The sequence below is a fragment of the Bos grunniens genome, chromosome 29, assembly GCF_055505025.1.
Source record: "Bos grunniens cultivar Pamir isolate PY7600 chromosome 29, Bosgru_T2T1.0, whole genome shotgun sequence".
In the NCBI taxonomy this organism is placed as follows: domain Eukaryota; kingdom Metazoa; phylum Chordata; class Mammalia; order Artiodactyla; family Bovidae; genus Bos; species Bos grunniens.
Genome location: NC_141193.1, coordinates 7,806,363 through 7,823,251, shown reverse-complemented (window position 1 = coordinate 7,823,251; position 16,889 = coordinate 7,806,363). Strand labels below are relative to the sequence as shown.

At 54.3% G+C, this 16,889-nt stretch overlaps 3 protein-coding genes and 1 long non-coding RNA gene across 6 annotated transcripts; 1 reads left to right on the top strand and 3 right to left on the bottom strand.

Annotated features, from left to right (window-relative positions):
- Nucleotides 1-2,652: 2,652 nt before the first annotated feature.
- On the bottom strand, nucleotides 2,653-4,288 carry FAU (FAU ubiquitin like and ribosomal protein S30 fusion). Its single transcript, XM_086384942.1, has 5 exons — nucleotides 4,187-4,288; nucleotides 3,837-3,919; nucleotides 3,600-3,744; nucleotides 2,994-3,049; nucleotides 2,653-2,828 (listed from the first exon to the last, which is right to left on the bottom strand). Exons 2-5 carry the CDS (start codon nucleotides 3,909-3,911, stop codon nucleotides 2,703-2,705), a joined length of 402 nt encoding a protein of 133 aa, XP_086241068.1. The 5' UTR covers nucleotides 3,912-3,919; nucleotides 4,187-4,288; the 3' UTR covers nucleotides 2,653-2,702.
- A 157-nt stretch (nucleotides 4,289-4,445) lies between these two features.
- On the top strand, nucleotides 4,446-8,423 carry MRPL49 (mitochondrial ribosomal protein L49). The gene is made up of 4 exons (XM_086384941.1): nucleotides 4,446-4,531; nucleotides 5,877-6,027; nucleotides 6,811-6,935; nucleotides 7,047-8,423. The coding sequence occupies exons 1-4, from the start codon at nucleotides 4,454-4,456 to the stop codon at nucleotides 7,191-7,193; spliced, it is 501 nt and encodes a 166-aa protein (XP_086241067.1). The 5' UTR covers nucleotides 4,446-4,453; the 3' UTR covers nucleotides 7,194-8,423.
- SYVN1 (synoviolin 1) lies at nucleotides 8,327-15,387 on the bottom strand. 3 transcript variants are annotated; one of them, XM_086384926.1, is made up of 16 exons: nucleotides 15,123-15,387; nucleotides 14,340-14,488; nucleotides 14,022-14,114; nucleotides 13,780-13,932; nucleotides 13,604-13,652; nucleotides 13,078-13,181; nucleotides 12,313-12,439; nucleotides 12,119-12,218; nucleotides 11,981-12,046; nucleotides 11,769-11,885; nucleotides 11,511-11,674; nucleotides 11,108-11,236; nucleotides 10,860-11,015; nucleotides 10,592-10,778; nucleotides 9,623-9,774; nucleotides 8,327-9,547 (listed from the first exon to the last, which is right to left on the bottom strand). In XM_086384926.1, exons 2-16 carry the CDS (start codon nucleotides 14,469-14,471, stop codon nucleotides 9,441-9,443), a joined length of 1,836 nt encoding a protein of 611 aa, XP_086241052.1. In that variant the 5' UTR covers nucleotides 14,472-14,488; nucleotides 15,123-15,387; the 3' UTR covers nucleotides 8,327-9,440. The 3 variants fall into 3 exon arrangements, with proteins under 3 accessions (XP_086241052.1, XP_086241051.1, XP_086241053.1); XM_086384925.1 differs by having other exon boundaries at nucleotides 15,324-15,387; XM_086384927.1 differs by lacking the exons at nucleotides 8,327-9,547; nucleotides 9,623-9,774 and adding an exon at nucleotides 10,112-10,281 and having other exon boundaries at nucleotides 15,324-15,387.
- A 158-nt stretch (nucleotides 15,388-15,545) lies between these two features.
- LOC147341903 (uncharacterized) lies at nucleotides 15,546-16,376 on the bottom strand. Its single transcript, XR_015157961.1, has 2 exons — nucleotides 16,180-16,376; nucleotides 15,546-15,756 (listed from the first exon to the last, which is right to left on the bottom strand). It is a non-coding gene; the product is annotated as an uncharacterized LOC147341903 (long non-coding RNA).
- Between the last annotated feature and the right edge of the window lie 513 nt (nucleotides 16,377-16,889).

Below are 16,889 nucleotides of genomic sequence, written 5' to 3'. Positions count from 1 at the left end.
GGCGCAACACACCACCAAGGAACACACACGCGCCGCAGGTCGGAAGTTTCCGGCGCTTCTCGGCTACTTCCGCCTCTTTGCCGGGCCGACGGAGCGCTTCATCAAAGCGGTTCTCTGCAGTTTCCGGCCGCATTCGGAGGTCAAGCCACGCCCCCCCACATGACCCGACATACGGCTCAGGAGCCGTCGGTGAGGTAGCCCCGCCCTGAGCGGTGGGAGCTCGGTCGGTACCAGCCCGCCCCCTAGTGGTTGCTTTTAGCATCATAAAGCGCTTTGGCAAAACCCAATCTTGACTAAACTTGAAGCCTCACGTGCTGCTGTCCATGGGGTCGCAGAGTCGGACACGACTGAGCGACTGAACTGAACTGAACTGACCTACTCTAGGCCACTAACTGTGCCAAGTCGATGGGAGATGAGGCGTCTCTGCGCTGGAGGGGCAACCATTCTACTAGGGAAGAATGGAAGGAGAGTGAAAGGAAGACCAAGGAGGGGTACTTAGCCTAGACAGGGTGTGTTGGGGGCATTTCCCCTCTTGAGGAAGCAACATTAAAATTTTTGAGCTCCTCCCTGACTTCCAAAGAAAATACACCGAAAAGCAAAATGAGATGGGGTACCTGTCCTAATGGAACTGAGTCTGTGGTAGACTGGGGATGATGACTCACCAACTGTGCCCAAAGCTATTAAGCCTCGATTTATGGCACCCATGAGAGCTCTGGTTCTTTGGTGCCTGCCTCAACTTACTCATATCCAGTCCCACAACTAGTCAGTTCTACCTTTAAAATACCTTGTTTTTATCTCAATATGGATCATCTATTTCCCTACCAAGATCTGGAAGGATTTGAAGAGTCTGTTCATTTTTGCATCCCCCCGTCCCAGGTGTCGCTGAGATTTTTCAGGCAAGAGTACTGGAGTGGGTTGCCATTTCTTTCTCCAGGGAATCTTCCCGACCCAGGGATTAGAACCCAGGTCTCCCGCATTCCAGGCAGACGCTTTACCATCTGAGCCACCAGGGAAGTGGGTTCCCAGGTGTTGCTAGTGGTAAAGAATCTGCCTGCCAATGCAGGAGACGCAAGAGACAGGGCTTCAATCCTCGGGTCAGGAAGATCCCCTGGAGGAGGAAATAACCCACTCCAGTATTCTTGCCTGGAAAACTCTTATGGACAGAGGAGTCTGGCAGGCTACAGTCCATGGGGTTGCAGTCGGACATAACTGAGCAACAGTACACACACACCCACACTACCCCTGGTGGTCTAAGCTTCTTGTTCTTCAATTAGACGACACCAGCCTAACCAGTTTCCTTTTGCCAGCCCTCCAGAAGTCAGCCAGAGAAAGTAGATTACAAGTCATATCCCAGCAGGCCCTACTTTAAAACCCTGGTCTGCACTTGGACTGAAACCACACTCCTCTCCACATCTGACAAGACCCTGCAGGATCTGCTCCACACCGCCAGAGTTCTCCTGGCTGCAATTCACCATCTCACCACTTAATCATTTCCTGTTTAAGGTCTCATATATCCCATCCTCAGAGACCTTCCTAGGGTAGTTGTCTGTCCACCACTCACTTCCTCTTTCATTACAGCATCCTGCTTACTTTCTTGTAACTAGTTAACACTTTTAACTAGTTTTCTTGCTTTCCTCACAAGAAACTAAACTCCTAAAAGAGATGGGGCCAGTGTCTTTCTAGAAAGCTCACTATAAAAGACAAAAATAGCCAGTACATTTGTGTACTTTTCTAGATGGCAGGAGCTGATATAAACACTTTATATCCTTTAATCCTCAAAAGCAACTCTCAAGAGACCATGGCAAGGACTTCCCTGGTGGTCCAGTGGTTAAGACTCAACACTCCCATGCAGGGGGCTCAGGTTCAATCCTTGGTCAGGGAACTAGATCCCTGATGGTGCAACCAAAGTTCCCCATTGAGCTACACGGATCTGGGAGATGGCAGCAGTGGACTTCTCTGGCAGCCCAGTGGTTAGGACTCAGTGCTTCCATTGCCGGGCCTGGATTCAAGCCCTGGTTGTGAAACCAGAACCCTGTAAGCTGCACAACACAGTTAAAAAAAAAAAAAAAAGCAAGCCAGTCAGTGAATAAATGGAACAAGGATCCAGACTCAAGACAGTCTGGAGCCCAAGGTCTTTACCCCATAGTATGCTGTATCCCAAGAACCATGAGGTTCGAAAACCTTAGCAGAATCAATCAATGTATATGCATGTGTTTCTAGGAAACTTTAATCAGCTCCAGATAACTCCACTTCTGGGAGCACTGAGCCCATCAACCAAGCAACCTCACCTGTGACGTCTATGATTAGGTTAGCAAGGCCAGGCAGGAAATCACAACAAATGATCACTGCAGTGCCAATGTGATCAGACAAGACTTTCTAAAGCTGGGGTAGACCAGATTCCTGACCTGGACTCCAGGAAGGCCACACCTATTCCCAGTGCAGAGAAACACTAGACTGCTATTCCCCCAAGGGCTGGTCTCTGTGGTTACCAATTTTCACAGGAAGTTTTTTAAAAACATGTTTACCATTCTTCTACTCCCGTCCAGTCACTGAGTCCATAATGCCAGGAAACCAAAGTGAGGCCTGTTCATACCACTAGCCCTAGAAACCACATCATTCCCTCAGGCCCCGCAAATGAAGATGAAACGATGGTACGACTGGGTTAAGTGGCTTTATTAGAGAAAGCCAAGATTACAGAGGACTTAGGAGTTAGCATTAGGGCCCTTCTTCTTGCCAAAGGTGGGCACAACATTGACAAAGCGCCGGTTGTACTGCATACGCCTCTTGGCCCTGCCCGTCTTCTTCTTCTTCTTCTCTTGCTTGGCCACCTGGGAAAAGGGAGGGATGATCAGACCTGGGTTGCCTCTTCTAGGCCTTCCTTCTGGCTCATTGCCAATAACAAAGAAACCGAACAGGGCAAGAGCCCAGGCTTTTGGCTTAGCTGTGCCAGAAAAAAACAAAATCCAAACACCACCACCAATACTCTCACTTACCTTGGGAGTCTGACCTCTCACTTTCCCAGCACGGGCCAGGGAACCATGGACTTTACCTGTAGTGGGAAAGGAGGACAGCAAGCAGTTAGAACAAGGCGGCACCACGGAGCAAAATCCTTTCTCCCTCAACTTAAGGTTTTAAAGGCAAGATGGGCCCAAGAGGAAATGAAAACAAAGTCATAGCGATTTGAGCTCTGACCAAGAACGTCTAGTCTGGTACATTCTGGGGTGTCACTTCAGAATTTTCTAGCTCCTGACTTTAAACAAGACCTAAGGAAGCTTCGGGAGATAGTGAAGGATGGGGAAGCCTAGTGTGCTACATACAGTTCATGGGGTCGCAAAAAGAAGAACACATTTAGCAACTGAATGACAAAGAGCCCTTTGGTGATCTGGTCTGACGACCCAGTTTTAGCGAGAAAACTAAGACACAGACAAGAGTCTATCTGGTAAGTGACTGAAACAGAACTACACTCTGGCTCAGTCTCCCGTGGACCGCTCAGAAGTTCCTTCTGAGGGAGGTAAACAGGAAGAACCACCTTGGATTGAGGACACACTCTACACCCAAAAGATTACAAGCGGTTCAAAATACAGTCCTCCCCAACTCACCTCCAAGCATGCGGCCGGCTACTTCCAGAGTGCTCAGAGCCTCCACCCCACACTGGCCCAGAGTAGCCTCATCCTCTAGGGGCGTGCCAGCCAGGAGCAGGACTTGATCTTCTGGAGCGATGCCCTCCAACGAAGCTACATGAGCCTATGGAGAAAAACAAGGTTCAGCGTTCCCGCAAGGAGCGAGGATGAAGAACATACACACAAAAAAAACCAGACGGCACCAGGGAGTCTTACCTTGATTTGGGCGACCGTCTCCTGGCCGGTCACCTCGAGAGTGCGTAGCTCCTGGGCGCGGACAAAAAGCTGCATGTTGGCGACTGAAAAAAAGATAGGGAGGGTGGTTTCTAAGAGAATAAATACTCTGGGAGAGACGAGGATCGGTAAATGGGTGGGCGGCCGGGGATGACTGCGCAGGGAAGTAGGTGGTCTCGGGGTCTCACGTGGGTAAGGCCCGAATTGCCAGGGAGGATCGACGGGAATCAGCCCCAAGAACAGTCCCTCGTTCCCTGTTTTTTCCGCGTCTTCTAACCTCGAGGCCAATCTGCTATTAAGTCCTTCCGATCCACCCGTAGCCCAACTCTTACCTAGATCGCGGACACAGCTGCCACTACCGCGAAGATGGAGTCGAGAAAGAGGAAGGAGCTAGGAAACGCACGTCCTCTCCGCCTGCTGCGTGCGACGTCACTGAGGAGCGACCGCCAACGCCTCCGATATTTGTACCGCCCGAAGCCGTTCTGGCTCCGCCTCTTTATGATTGCGCAGGCGCCTTCTCGGTCCTGGGCGGGGCGAACAGAAAGGGGCGGGACCAGGCTGATTGCGCGCGCAGAAAGCTGGTTGGGGGACAGTTCAAGATGGCGGCGGCTACGTTTCGGTTTGTGCTGCGGGGCTGGAGAACCGGTGTCCCGCCGGGCTGCGGATTACGGCGACTGGTGAGAGAGCTGATCCTGGAGCTGGGGGCAGAGGGCTAGGTGTGAGGCTCACTGTGTGCCTTATAATCTAAAAACTGCGCCTTCCCTAGGGGGCACTTTTCTGGAGCTCAGATACAAGATTGACAGAGAAGGTTGCAGGGCCTGGAGCGCGTTTCCGAACGTGGGGCTTGAAATATGATCGGAGGACAACTTGAGTTAATTAAATTAACAGGATTGAAATATGATTGGAGGACAACTTGAGTTAATTAAATTAACAGGTGAAATATGATTGGAGGACAACTTGAGTTAATTAACAGAATTGAAATATGATTGGAGGACAACTTGAGTTAATTAACAGGACAACTTGAGTTAATCAGCACAACTCGCTCTCTAGTTTTTTCTTTTTTTGGCTGCCTCCTTTTTTTTTTTTTTGAAGAAGCCGTTCCAAAGGGTGAGGATTGGCCCCACATCATTGGCGACGCTTTTGGGAACCTAAGACTCAAGATATATAGGCCGCTTCATCTTTTCATTCTCATTGTAACCCTGGGAACCTGGGCTTTCTGTTGGGAGAAGTATGGAAGGACAGACTGTAATGTGACCTTAGGTATATTGTTTGCTAATGTCTTTATCTGTCTTGGATGTACAAAGGAGGTAGTAAAACCCCTAACATGTCGAATTAAAAGAATTAAGTGAAAACAGTACCCATAAGCACTTAGTGCTTGGTTATGTCCATATGAATTTGAGCGTGAAATGTTCCAGGTGAGGGAAGGTCACTTCAGATGAGAGTGAGTGGGAAATTATCACGATTGCTAACCCAGTCCCTAACCCAGAGGTAGAATATTTCAGTAGAATCTTCAGAGGAAACTAAAATATTGAAAAATGCCGGATTGGTCAGACCTAGGGTTACTCGTCTTTCCAGAGGTATACACACACTTCTCATTTGAGTCCCACAAAAATCCTGAGAGGCAGGCCCTTCTGAGTTCCTGACTGGTACCCTTTGTTGTTCAGTCACTAAGTCGTGTCCCCCGTGGACTGCAGCACACACCAGGCTTTGCTGTGCCCGTCCTTCACTATCTCCCGGAGTTTGTCTATTGAGTCCATGGCGCTAACCATCATATCCTCAGCCTTGTACCCTGAGGGTAACCCTGTACCCTCAGACTTGTACCCTGCAGCCTGGCAGACTCAAATCTGGTGCTTTCCTACCTCCTGACCCCCAGGAAAGGGGTGGCAGCGCAGTGAGCGGCCTTTTACTTATACTAGTTAAACTCCAGCCTTTTATTTATGCTATTCTTTTTGCCTGTAATGTTTCCTTTTTCTACTTAACTGAAGTTCTGCCAGCTGATGGATTTTTTTTTTTTTGTCTCAGAGCCAGACCCAGGGGACTCCTGATTACCCCCGCTTCCTGGAGTCTGTGGATGAATACCGTTTTGTGGAGCGCCTGTTACCCCCCACCAGCATCCCAAAGCCCCCAAAGCACGAACATTATCCAACTCCTTGTGGTTGGCAGCCCCCTAGAGGTGAGCTGGGTGATGGGGATAGCCTGAAGGCTGCAGGGAAACATCTCCCTCCCTAGTGGTCTCTCTGCCCTGGCCCAGGCTCTCAACTCCCCAGAGGGTTACATTGAGATCACTTAGAGCTAGCATCTTAGGTTCAACGAAGAGCTGGGGATTGGATACCTGTTTTAGTAGGACCCATCCATTCACACTATTGGGGTGAGGTCTTCTCATGTGGGAAAAGTGAAGCATAGAGAGATGATCCAAAAACTTCCACCCCGGCCATAATTGAGACATGGCTTGGGAGTTGGGCAGCTGTGTCCAGGTTTGGTTTTGCCATGCATTTCCAGTATTATCTAGTTGCTTAGCTTCTCCCAACCTTAGTTTCAGCAAAATAGAGATCATCTGCTCAGCACATTAAAGTGGATTGTGCAGAGCTCGGTCTGTGCTAGGTATTCAGTTCTTGTAAATGGCCATCCCTTTGTGCCAGATTGAATTTAGCCTCCCTGACCTAGTGGAGAAGGGCAACGATTGGCTCCAGAGGGGGACCCAAAGATCCAGGGAGGCATAGCCCCGACTTCATTTCTTCTTCAGCACCTGCTGGTGCTGGGCCTGTGCTGGGCCTTGAGGTACCAGCGTGAACAAGCTGGTCCTGGCACCAAACTTACGGAAAGAGCGGGTCTCCTGATCTGAAGCCTGGAGGTGGCTTTGCCCTTGTGTTCACTGACCCTCTACACATGGGGGAGAAAGGCGAGGTGAGAGGAAGTCTGAGGACATTTGACTTATCCCTGTCCCTCTCTGTCACAGACCCCCCACCCAACCTGCCCTACTTTGTGCGGCGCTCTCGGATGCACAACATCCCAGTCTACAGGGACATCACGCATGGAAACCGTCAGATGACTGTGATCCGGAAGGTGGAGGGGGACATTTGGGTAAGTGGGTGGGTAGGTCAGGGTCCAATTCTGACCTTTCAGGGCTGAAGGGACAGGAGCCTCTGGAGGGAAGGGTCTCCTGATCAGGCCTGATCCGTCATCTTCCCCTAGGCCCTGCAGAAGGATGTGGAAGATTTTCTGAGCCCACTGCTGGGGAAGACACCTATCACCCAGGTCAATGAGGTGACCGGTACCCTTCGGATCAAGGGCTACTTTGATCAGCAGCTCAAAGCCTGGCTCCTGGAGAAGGGCTTCTGATGCCCAGCTGAGCAGCCTCCGTGATAGTGTGCCCCTCAGACTGCAGTCCTGGGGATCCCAGGAGGAGGGAGGCTGTTGGAGCAACAAGGAAAGAGGGGGTACAGAGACCAGGGCTGAGGGCTTTTGGAGCAGGCCTTGCATGCATAAAGGAGGAAATGGGACTCGGTATGGGTGCCAGCACTGGGGGAGGGCTGTCTAACATTGGAGACACACCAGAAACAGCCAAGCTTGAGGGGAGTGTTAATTGCCTCCCTGCCCCACTTTGGCGTGATCCTGTTCTCCCTTCATTGGAGCTCCTTGACTTGAGCTACTCAAGCTTTAGAGGTTGTTAACTGCCCCTCTCTCGAAAGCAATAGCCCAGCCTGGTTGACCGGAGGGTAGCCCAGGGCACACCCATTGGGCACATTTCTTCCTTGGCCCACAGACCTTCACTGCTGCAAAAAAATCCTTGAGCCCTTCTTCTAGGTCAGATCTGGCTTGGTAGAGGCTAGAGAACCCAGGATGACTTAGACACAGATCCTGGAGGTCTTCATTTCCAAGTGCCATGCACGTCAGACCCTGGGCTCATTCCTTTTACCCATGGAGAGGTAAAAAGTGGCCTCCTTCTCATTCTGTATTAGAGTTGGACCTGACTGGGTTTCTAGCTCCAGGAATCTAAGTGATTAGCTGGCCTGCAGGGCTCCTTGAGAGTTCCTGGCGCAGCCCACGGCCATCCCTCCCAGGTTGCTGACCTGGTATCAAGGCTGGACAATACTCAGGCAGGAAGATACTGACCTTTTGTCCCTATCGTCCTATCCTGCCCCAGCCAAGGAACCTTCACACTTGCCTCACCTTGGGAGTCCTAAAGGCAGGAGACCTGAGATCCACCCCCACCTCAGCATCAGGCTGCCTCAAGACAGGGTTCAAAGCATGGCTCCCCTACTTGCTCTGACCTCAGGCAAGGTAGTTACCCTCTCTGGGGTTCAGTTTTTTCATATGTAAAATGGGTTTATCTTCCGAAGACCTTAATAATTCAACACTGCCCAGGGACAGTACTGCTTTGTATAAATAAACCCACAGATTCCAGGCCACTCTTAAGTCTACAACCTGAGTTTAGAAAAAGGGAGTGTGGCACACCAATCCTATCACACCAGTTCCACCAGTCATTAATGCAAGTTTTTATTTGGCTGTATATACAATTTAAGCTATTAAAATTTGTACAATATTTACAAATTAAATAATCATCTGAAACTGTCTCCAGCAACTCTTGTAACATAAAACCAAGGGGAAAAAGACAGGGGCAGGCAAGGCCTTGGCTCCTGTGGGCCCTACCTGGCCCAGAGCCTTTCTAAACTGGAAAGATGAGGAACTCAGCACTCCTGCTTCCCTTTCCTGGGGGTCAGGCATTCCAATTCAAAATGTAAGCCAGAAGACAGCAAGGAAATAACTCCCATTCTTCTAAACTCAAGAAAAATTCTGCAAGTTAAGAAGTGGCCTTTCCGTAGGTTCTGAGGCTTGCAGTGGTTCAGAATCAGACACACGAGCTCTCAGCCTAGAGTGAGGCTGCCCGGTGCCTGCTGGGTGAGACCAGAGTCTCACCTTAAACTACAGGGAGAAAAGGGCCCGGGGGGGAGGGGCAGAGCAGGGCCCCTCGGTGCTATCGCCTGCCCCTCCACCCCCAGATACTCCTTTCCCTGAGTTGTGTGGTTGCCAGTAAGACATGGAAGTGCCACAGGGCACAAAGGGCACAGCAGACCACCGCAAAGAGCTTCCGGAGAGTTTAGGTAGGAAAAGAGGTTAGGTACCAGTCTTGGTGGGCGGGCCCAGGAGCAAGTTCCTGGCCTGCCTCCAGCCCCTTGAGTCCACACTCGGGAACGGGAGCTAATACTGTTCGGCACTGCAGCGTGACTCCACACACAAGCGGGACTCAGAGGGGCTGCCCCTTCTCCCAGAAGGGCACTGGGGGGTCAGAGGGCGTCTCAGATGCTGCACCTTTCTGTCTTGATGGGCCCAGCAGAATACAGGGCTGAAAGGTTGGAGAAGCAGCCTGGAAGTGACCCCAAATCCCCATGGCTGCCAGGGGACTGCAAGGGCTGGGGTCAGCTGGGGCCTCCAGCCTCTTTGCACTTGGTCTAGGGTGCCACCTCCTCCGCCTCAGAGCTGGGCTTACTGCTCCCTGGTGCAGGGAGGGAGGGAGCTGGCACTTGGTGGCAGGACGTGTCCCAGCGAGGGCTGCTCGAGAGGGGGCAGGTCAAGACTGGGGCGTTGTCAGTGGGCAACAGGGGACTCCAGCTTTTGTAGGCGGCGGCGGCGCAGCTCCGCTGCATCAGGCTCCCCATCTTCAGGCAGCTCCTCGGTGCCCGCTGACTCAGGAGCTGGGGACAGAGAGGTCCAGGAGTGGAACCCAGACAAGGCCCCTGGCCCACTCCCTGGGGGCTGACCGCAACTACCTGAAGGCTTCTCGGGTTCAGGGGCTGGTGGGGAGGCTCCCGGGGATGGGGTGGTGGCCTCAGAGCTGGGGATGCTGGTGGAAGAGGTGGCAGCAACAGCGCTAGGGGCAGTCTCCTCAGTGGGGTTAGCTGCGGTGGCAGGCCGGGGGGGCCTAGGAAGAGAAGGGATGAGAGGAGGGCGTGGCGTCCTGGCCTGACTGGACAGACTGCACTCGGTGCACCTCACAGGGTGAAGGCCAGCACCGACGTCACCAGTGGACACCGGTGAACACGTGTTGCGTGACTCCTTGAAATTCTGTACCACAGACCGTAAACCACGTACAGGCAGGGACTTCGGGCCGCGTTCAGTTACACTGCTGAGTCCCCATCTGAGGTGCCAGGCACCTTCCAGACCAACTAAGACAGTCCACTGAGTAACCCACAAAGCACACGAGTCTCAGACTCAAGCTCCCCTCCAAGTCTGTACTGACATTGCTGGGTACCAAGCACTTTGTACACGTTCCCTGCGAACAGGAATTAGAACACCTCTATTCAAATAAGGTAACGAAGGTCACAAAGTGAGTGAGTGATAGGATTGGGACTTGAACTTGGGCCAGGCTAGCTCCAGGTGACTTCATCTGCTGTCTCAGATCAAGGGCCGTGATTCCCAAAGTGCCACCCTGTGTCAAGAGGGTGTACATGATAAAACTGAAGTACCAGGAATTATGAGTAATCTGACTTTAGGAAAGTATAAAGGAACAAGATTCAGGTCAGCTCTTTGATAAACCCCACTCCTCCGCAGATCCAGACAGGCCTTGTGCAGGGGCAGGATAAAAAGACACTGAGAACCCTGACACTTTGGGTGTGCCTACAGGTAGGATGCACGAATCAACGGGTGGCAGGAGAAAAGGGCCGAAAACCATCGCTGGGGGCCTGCTCTCGGCAGCTCCACACCCCCGCTGCCCGCCCTGGCCCCAGGTGTAGACGTACCCCAGGGAGGCGAGCACGGTGAGGTACTGGTTGATCTGTAGCATGGCGGCATCCAGCAGCGTGTGGATGTTGCGCAGGCTCTGTAGCCGGGCCTCCAGGTGCTGTCGCTCATGGCCTTCCAGAGCCCGCAGCTCCTCTGGGGTCAGCCCAGCAAAGCCTGCAGGAGGCACAGGCATGGGGGGGAAGGCTGAAAGGAGAGAGAGAGAGGCTCAGCCTGGGCCTGACACCCCCCACCTCCCCAAACCACCCCTGGAGAGGCCCCACTTACCAAAGGGCGGAGGCAGCGGCATGCCCATCCAGGGAGGGGGGAAGGGGAAGCCGGGGGCAGGGCTGGCCTCCGGGGAGGAGGCAGGGCCAGGTGCTGAGGCAGAGGCGGCAGTAGCGGCTGTGGTTGTGGCTGCTCCATTGGGCCGAGAAAGGGCAGCTGAAGAGCAAGAACAGGAAGTCAGCAAGTGTCGACGGGCCTCTGCTTCCCTTGCTTCCATCCCCTGGCTGATGTGGTTCCAAAGGGCTCACCTGCACTGGTGGACGGAGGGGCCACAGCCTCTCCTGAGCCGGGGGGAGGTGGGACAGGCGGGAAGGGGCCCATGGGGGGCCACAGCGGGAACATGCCTGGAGGGAAGGGAGGCAGGAGGCCCTGGGGGACTGCAGAGAGAAGACCGGTGGTGAGAAAAGGTCCAAACTGAGACAGATCCAGGATGCAGGCAGGGGGTCTGGACGTCCTCTGTCCCCACAGGCCCTCTCTGAGCTCAGCACAGATCACTTGTGACTGCAATCATCTATGTCTCTTCCTGTGACCAGCCCTTGTGGCCCCCCACCCCGTCTAGAGGGCAGGGACTTTTTCACCTCAAGATTTCCCATTCCCAGTCCAGGGCAAGTACCCAACAGTGTTGGATGGCCAGATGAAGGGGCCACTCACAGTTGGGGGGCTGGGGCAGGAGTGGTGGGGCGTGGGGGGCAGGTGGTGGCCCCTGATCTGCAGGCTCAGGGGGCGGCGGTGACTGGGTCGGCAACGATGCCCGAAGGACGTCCATACGGCAGGTGGGGCAGGTCTGCTGCCGCTGGAACCAGGAGCGCAGGCAGCTGGGGGTCAAGACCAGGCAGTGGTTGGCACGTCCCTGGGGTTCTGCCTCCCAGAGCCACCCCTGATGCCCAGGCTCCTCTGGGCCTCTCCCACCTGGTATGGAAAATGTGGTTGCAGGGCAGTCTCTTGGCACCAGTCACCATCTCTTCTCGGCAGATAATGCAGACATTGTCCATCGCCTGCAGTTCCTCTGGAGTGGCGTCTGGATACCTGGTCAGAACAGGCCAAGGGCATGTCAAGACCAGAGCTGGAGGCAGGGCACCTGGGGCAGAGCTTGGGCGAACAGCTGGGACAGGCCCACTTACAGTGTGTTCATGTTGCGGATAGCTCGGCGAGACATGATGGCGTCAGTCACAGCTTTCTTGAACTGCCTGAAAGGACAGTTTCAGTAGAGGAGGGAGACGGGGAGGGGTCGACGGTGTGGCAGGGCCAGCTAGACTCACCTCATGGCCAGGTACATCGGCCGGATGGCGAAGAGAGGGAACGTATGCACCTTGATCATGATGGTCATGAAAGCCATGTACAGCAGGACCTTGATGAAGCCTGGGCGTCAGGGGGACAGAGAGTGGCAGGTCACAGGACTTGGTAGGCAGGGCTGGGGACACCGGTACAGGTTGGGAAGGTCCAGGCTCCTCACCTGTGAACAGCTCGGTGTAGAGCATGTACACAGCCTTGTTGTCCCACGGATTTTCGCTCTGGAGGTCCACGGAGTGTAGCACATACTTGATGAAGATGGTGAGCACCATGGTCATCAGGATGGCATACTGGGGGGTAGGAGGGGCAGGGAACATAAGAATGCAGCCCCCTTGCTCCAGCCCAACTCTGCTATCCCCAGGCCTGTGCGCAGCAGAGTGCCACAGTACAAGCACAGGCCTGGATGCCACCAGGGTCCTCCTCGCTTCTCCACTCACTAGCTGACGTGACTTTCAGCAACTCACTAGACCACTCTGAACTTCAGTCTGCATGTCTGTCAATGACAGAATTAACTGCTCCTGTGTAACAGAGTTGCTTTGCTGATTAAAACAGATGCAGGTCGTGCTCAGCTCAGGGCCCGGCATACAGAAAGCACTCAACAAAGATGAACCATCATCACCAGACACGCCTCCCCAGCTGTCCATCCAGCTAATTCCTCCTGTCCATTAACAGCCAACTCCTCTGGCATCAACTTCCAGGAAGCCTTCCCTGAGCAACAGGTCAGGGCTCCTCCACACATGCCTTTCTAGGCTTTGCCCACTCTTCTAGGAGTGTGTAGTGGGCAGGGCTGGGACTGACTGACAGCTGCTCCTTGGTGGCCACACGGGCTGGCCACAGAGCAGGTGCTCAGTAAAGGTCTGTGAAGTGATTCAAGGCACGTGCAGTGCCACCTCAGGCTTGTCCTCCCAACCTCCCAAGCCAGTTTTACCTCAAAGCCAAACACCAGCTGCACAGAGGCCCCTCGGGTCAGGATGCTGTGATAGGCATGGCTGACGAAGAGGAAGTCCAGGATACCCAGGAGGAACATAAGGGCTGTTGGTAATGGGACATAATGGGAGGTTGGTGGGGTCAGCCCAGGGCCTGACAGCCACTTTCTGCTCCAAGACAGCTCCCACCCTCAAGCCCACCATGGCCCCAGCCATCTAGTCAGGTGGGCACACTCCACCAAACCCAGCCCGCTGGGATTTCTGGTTCTGCCTAAGGGTGGCCCAAGCTCCAGGTGAGGAGGCAAAGAGCTAATAAGGGGCCAGGCAGTTGAGAAGCCCTGGAGTGGAACAGGGCAGAGATGATGCAAATTAACTTCCTAAATTATCTTTCCTGTACAGCTGTGGGTGGAGTGGGCAGCCTATGCTCTATGGCATGCTCCATGGTTAATGACTTTTCATGTTCCAGTCCTTCATGGCGCCTCTTCTCCCTCCAGCTCCCTCCTCTCCACTCCCGTGGATCTCACTCACAGACAATGCGGCAGTGAAAGAGCCAGGAGATATTGGGGCTGCGTTCCATCTGAGGCAGAGCAGAAAGGGGGCCTGTCAGGAAGTCTGGGGCTCACCCCACACCCCCAACCCAGCCCTCACTCCATGAGTCTGCCCTCCAGCCATTCTGCTCCAGAGAATCCCCTGACCCAACTCACAAAGTCCACACGGTCCTCAGCCAGCCAGTGAAAACACTTGAGGAAGAGAAGGAGAGTAAAGAGAGCAACAAAGCGGGGGCTGAAGTCGTCCCGAAAGACGGTGAAGGCCAGACAAGTCTCAGTGACAGCATACCAGGAACGTTCCAGAAGGTGCTGGAGGTTGAACAAGGAAGGATATGGAACTCAGACATTCTGTTTGCCCAGCTCCCTGCCCCTCACCTTCGGAGCCATGAACATCTTACCTCCATCTCTGCTGCCCTCAGCTGTCCGAAAAACACCTTGCCCATCACCTTGCCCAAGAGGAAGACAAGGACAAAGGCCTGGATATACAGGACCTAGGAGTGAAGACAGGCTATGTTTTGAGGTCACTTTCTGCCTTGTTCTGTCCGGGGCTCATCATTCAAAAACCTCTCCACATCCCCATCACAACTGGTTCCAAATTAGGTCTGGCAGCTACTTCACTTTTGTCCTACCTACCTGACCTTTAGCCCCACCCCTGTCTGAAGCAGACTCCTCCTTGCCTCCCAGGGAGTTCCTCCCTCCCTGAGCCCTGAACTCACTGCCATGCTGGGACTGGACTTGGTCAGGTACACCACCGTGGGGTAGAACTGGTGCTTGAGGTAGTAGGCATGAGCCACTACGGCCCCGGTCAGCGCCAGGCTGGCCGCCATCATCACGGCAGTTCGGAACATTGCCCTGGCCTGAGGACCTGCAAGGGGAAAATAAAGAATTGTTGATGCCCATACCGTGCAAGCTTAGCACCGTGCCTGAGACGCAGTGTTAATAAACAGGAGAAAGGAAAGAAAACCTCACTTCATCCTCACCATCATGGCGTCAAGAATAACATATGCTTCTCTATCTTACAAAGTAGAAGGCTAAGACTCAAAGGGCTTAAGTGATCACACTGACGCAAGGCCTGGAGCCTGGGTTAGTCCTGTTTCAAATCTAGGGCTCTTTCCACGCTGCCTGCCAGACCGCCGCCTCTAGGGAAGAATGAGGAAAGGCGGCAAAGTCGGAGGAGGGACCTGCTCCCTTTGCCCCTAAAAGTGACTTTGATGGGGTGGGATGCAGAAACCTCCAGAAGCGGGAACAGGCCGCCTGGTCTGGGAGAAGGCAAGGCGCTGGGGGGCGCAGCCGGGCAGGGGCAGCGCCAGTGACAGCTCGGTCAGGGTGGGCAGCTCTGACGCGCGCCCCGCGGAAGCGGGGCGGGGTACGTCAGCCTGGAACCCTGGCGCCCCCCACCCCCTGGGGCAGTGTCAACTCGGGGCGCCGGAGAAACGGCCGACCGTCAGGATGCAGGAGCGGGACGGATAGGGAGCCGGGTCGCCCCCACCGCCGCGCACCTGTAAGCGCCGGGAGCTGCGAGCGTCGCAGGCGGGGCCGGGCCTCCGGGACAGCGGCCGCGCGGGCGCCAGTCTACCGCCAGCTGACAGGCCGACAGCGGGCGGCGGGGCTGAGGGGGCGCATCAACCCCGGAGGCCTCGAAGGGGAACGCCCAGGTCCCGACTCCAACCACAACCCCGGCCCGACCCCGGCCCACTCACCAGGAGCCCAGCACCGCGAGCCCGCTCAATGCCCGCGACTGCGGAGGCGGCTCCGGTTAACAACACTCCCCACCCCCTGCGAGCCGGAACTTGGAGGGTGAGACACCTCACTTCCGGCGGGGCGGGGCGGGGCGTGGGTCGTACCACGCGCCCCGTTCCCGTGCCCGCGCTGCCGGTGGCACCGGGAACGGCAGTGCCACCACCCGTGTGGGGTTCGCGCCTACTGTTCGTGCAACAGATGAGAGAGGCGAGAGGTGGTCTGAGCGGCAGAGGGGCACCCGGAGAAGATTAGAGTCTCCCCATTTACTAAGCACAGATGGTAGCGTCTCCGCCGCTGAGCGGACTTAACTTAGCCGAGGACTCGGGCTCTCAAAGCTGCCAGAGGGCGAGGAGGGCGGGAGGGAAGTCGTGCGGGCCGTACCATTCGGAGGGGCTGCGTAGGCAAGGGAAAGACATTACGGGCCTAAGAGAAATAAACAGAATGTCTTAGAGACTCATTCCAAGGGGACTCATAACAGTTTGATAAGTTAGGCGCTTTCTCAGAGAACTGGATGCAGGAAAGAAAAACGTGTTCCCTCCTAGATCACCCCCAGATTGGGTGGGAGTGCGTTAGATCCCCGTGGCTGCTACTGATTGCTCAAAACAGAGTTACGCGGACCAATCAGAAAAAGAAACGAAAACTGCTGGCCTATAGGAAGAGGAAAGCAGTTGAGCCGTTGCTAGGGGCGGAAGGTAGCGTTGCCTAGGGCTAGCTCCAAACCCAGAAGGGTAGAGAGTAGAGAGGGCGGAGTCCTTGGGCGGGTGTTCTGAGTCTGCCCCAGGGGAACGTTTGCTGCGCCGCGAAAGGGAGGTGTACCTGGGACTGAGTAGAAGATAGACCTTTCATTCCGGTTCACCTTGCGATGGGAGTGTTCTTTGCAAAGGGAGTGACTTCACCGTAGCGTGCCTTCACCCCTCCCCAAGCCTACTGCGTTGCTGTTCTTAGATCGTTCTGTCGGGCCGCCGTAGCCACAGCTCGCCAGATCTTGGCTGTCATCAGCCAACCTCATCTGCTCATTGACAGAATAGAGTTAATGCGCCCACCGTGCGTGGCGTATTCCGCCGTCATCGCGTTTAATCATCAACCACTAAAGTTGATAAGCTAGTGGTGCTAGTCTCGTTTTGTACCGTGTGCTCAGTTGCTTCAGATGTGTCCGACTCTTTGCGACCTATGGGCTGTAGCCCGCCAGGCTCCTCTATCCAGGGGATTCTCCAGGCAAGAATACTGGAGTGGGTTGCCAAGCCCTTTTCCAGGGGATCTTCCCGACCCAGGGTTCCAACCGCGTCTCCTATGTCTCCTGCATTCCATTTTATGTGTTCTTATTTTATACATTCTCATTTTATATGTTGAAAATTGAGGTATAGAGATTTAGCAAGTCCTGGGATGGACACCGGATCTGTCAAACTCAATTCCCGTACTGTTAGCCTCAGTCACCTTTATCACCACTTGTTAACCTGAGTTTGCCTGACCAGTTTAACTTGTAGCCTGTCACTGAGCTGGCTCCCCTATAAGACCATCTATGACTT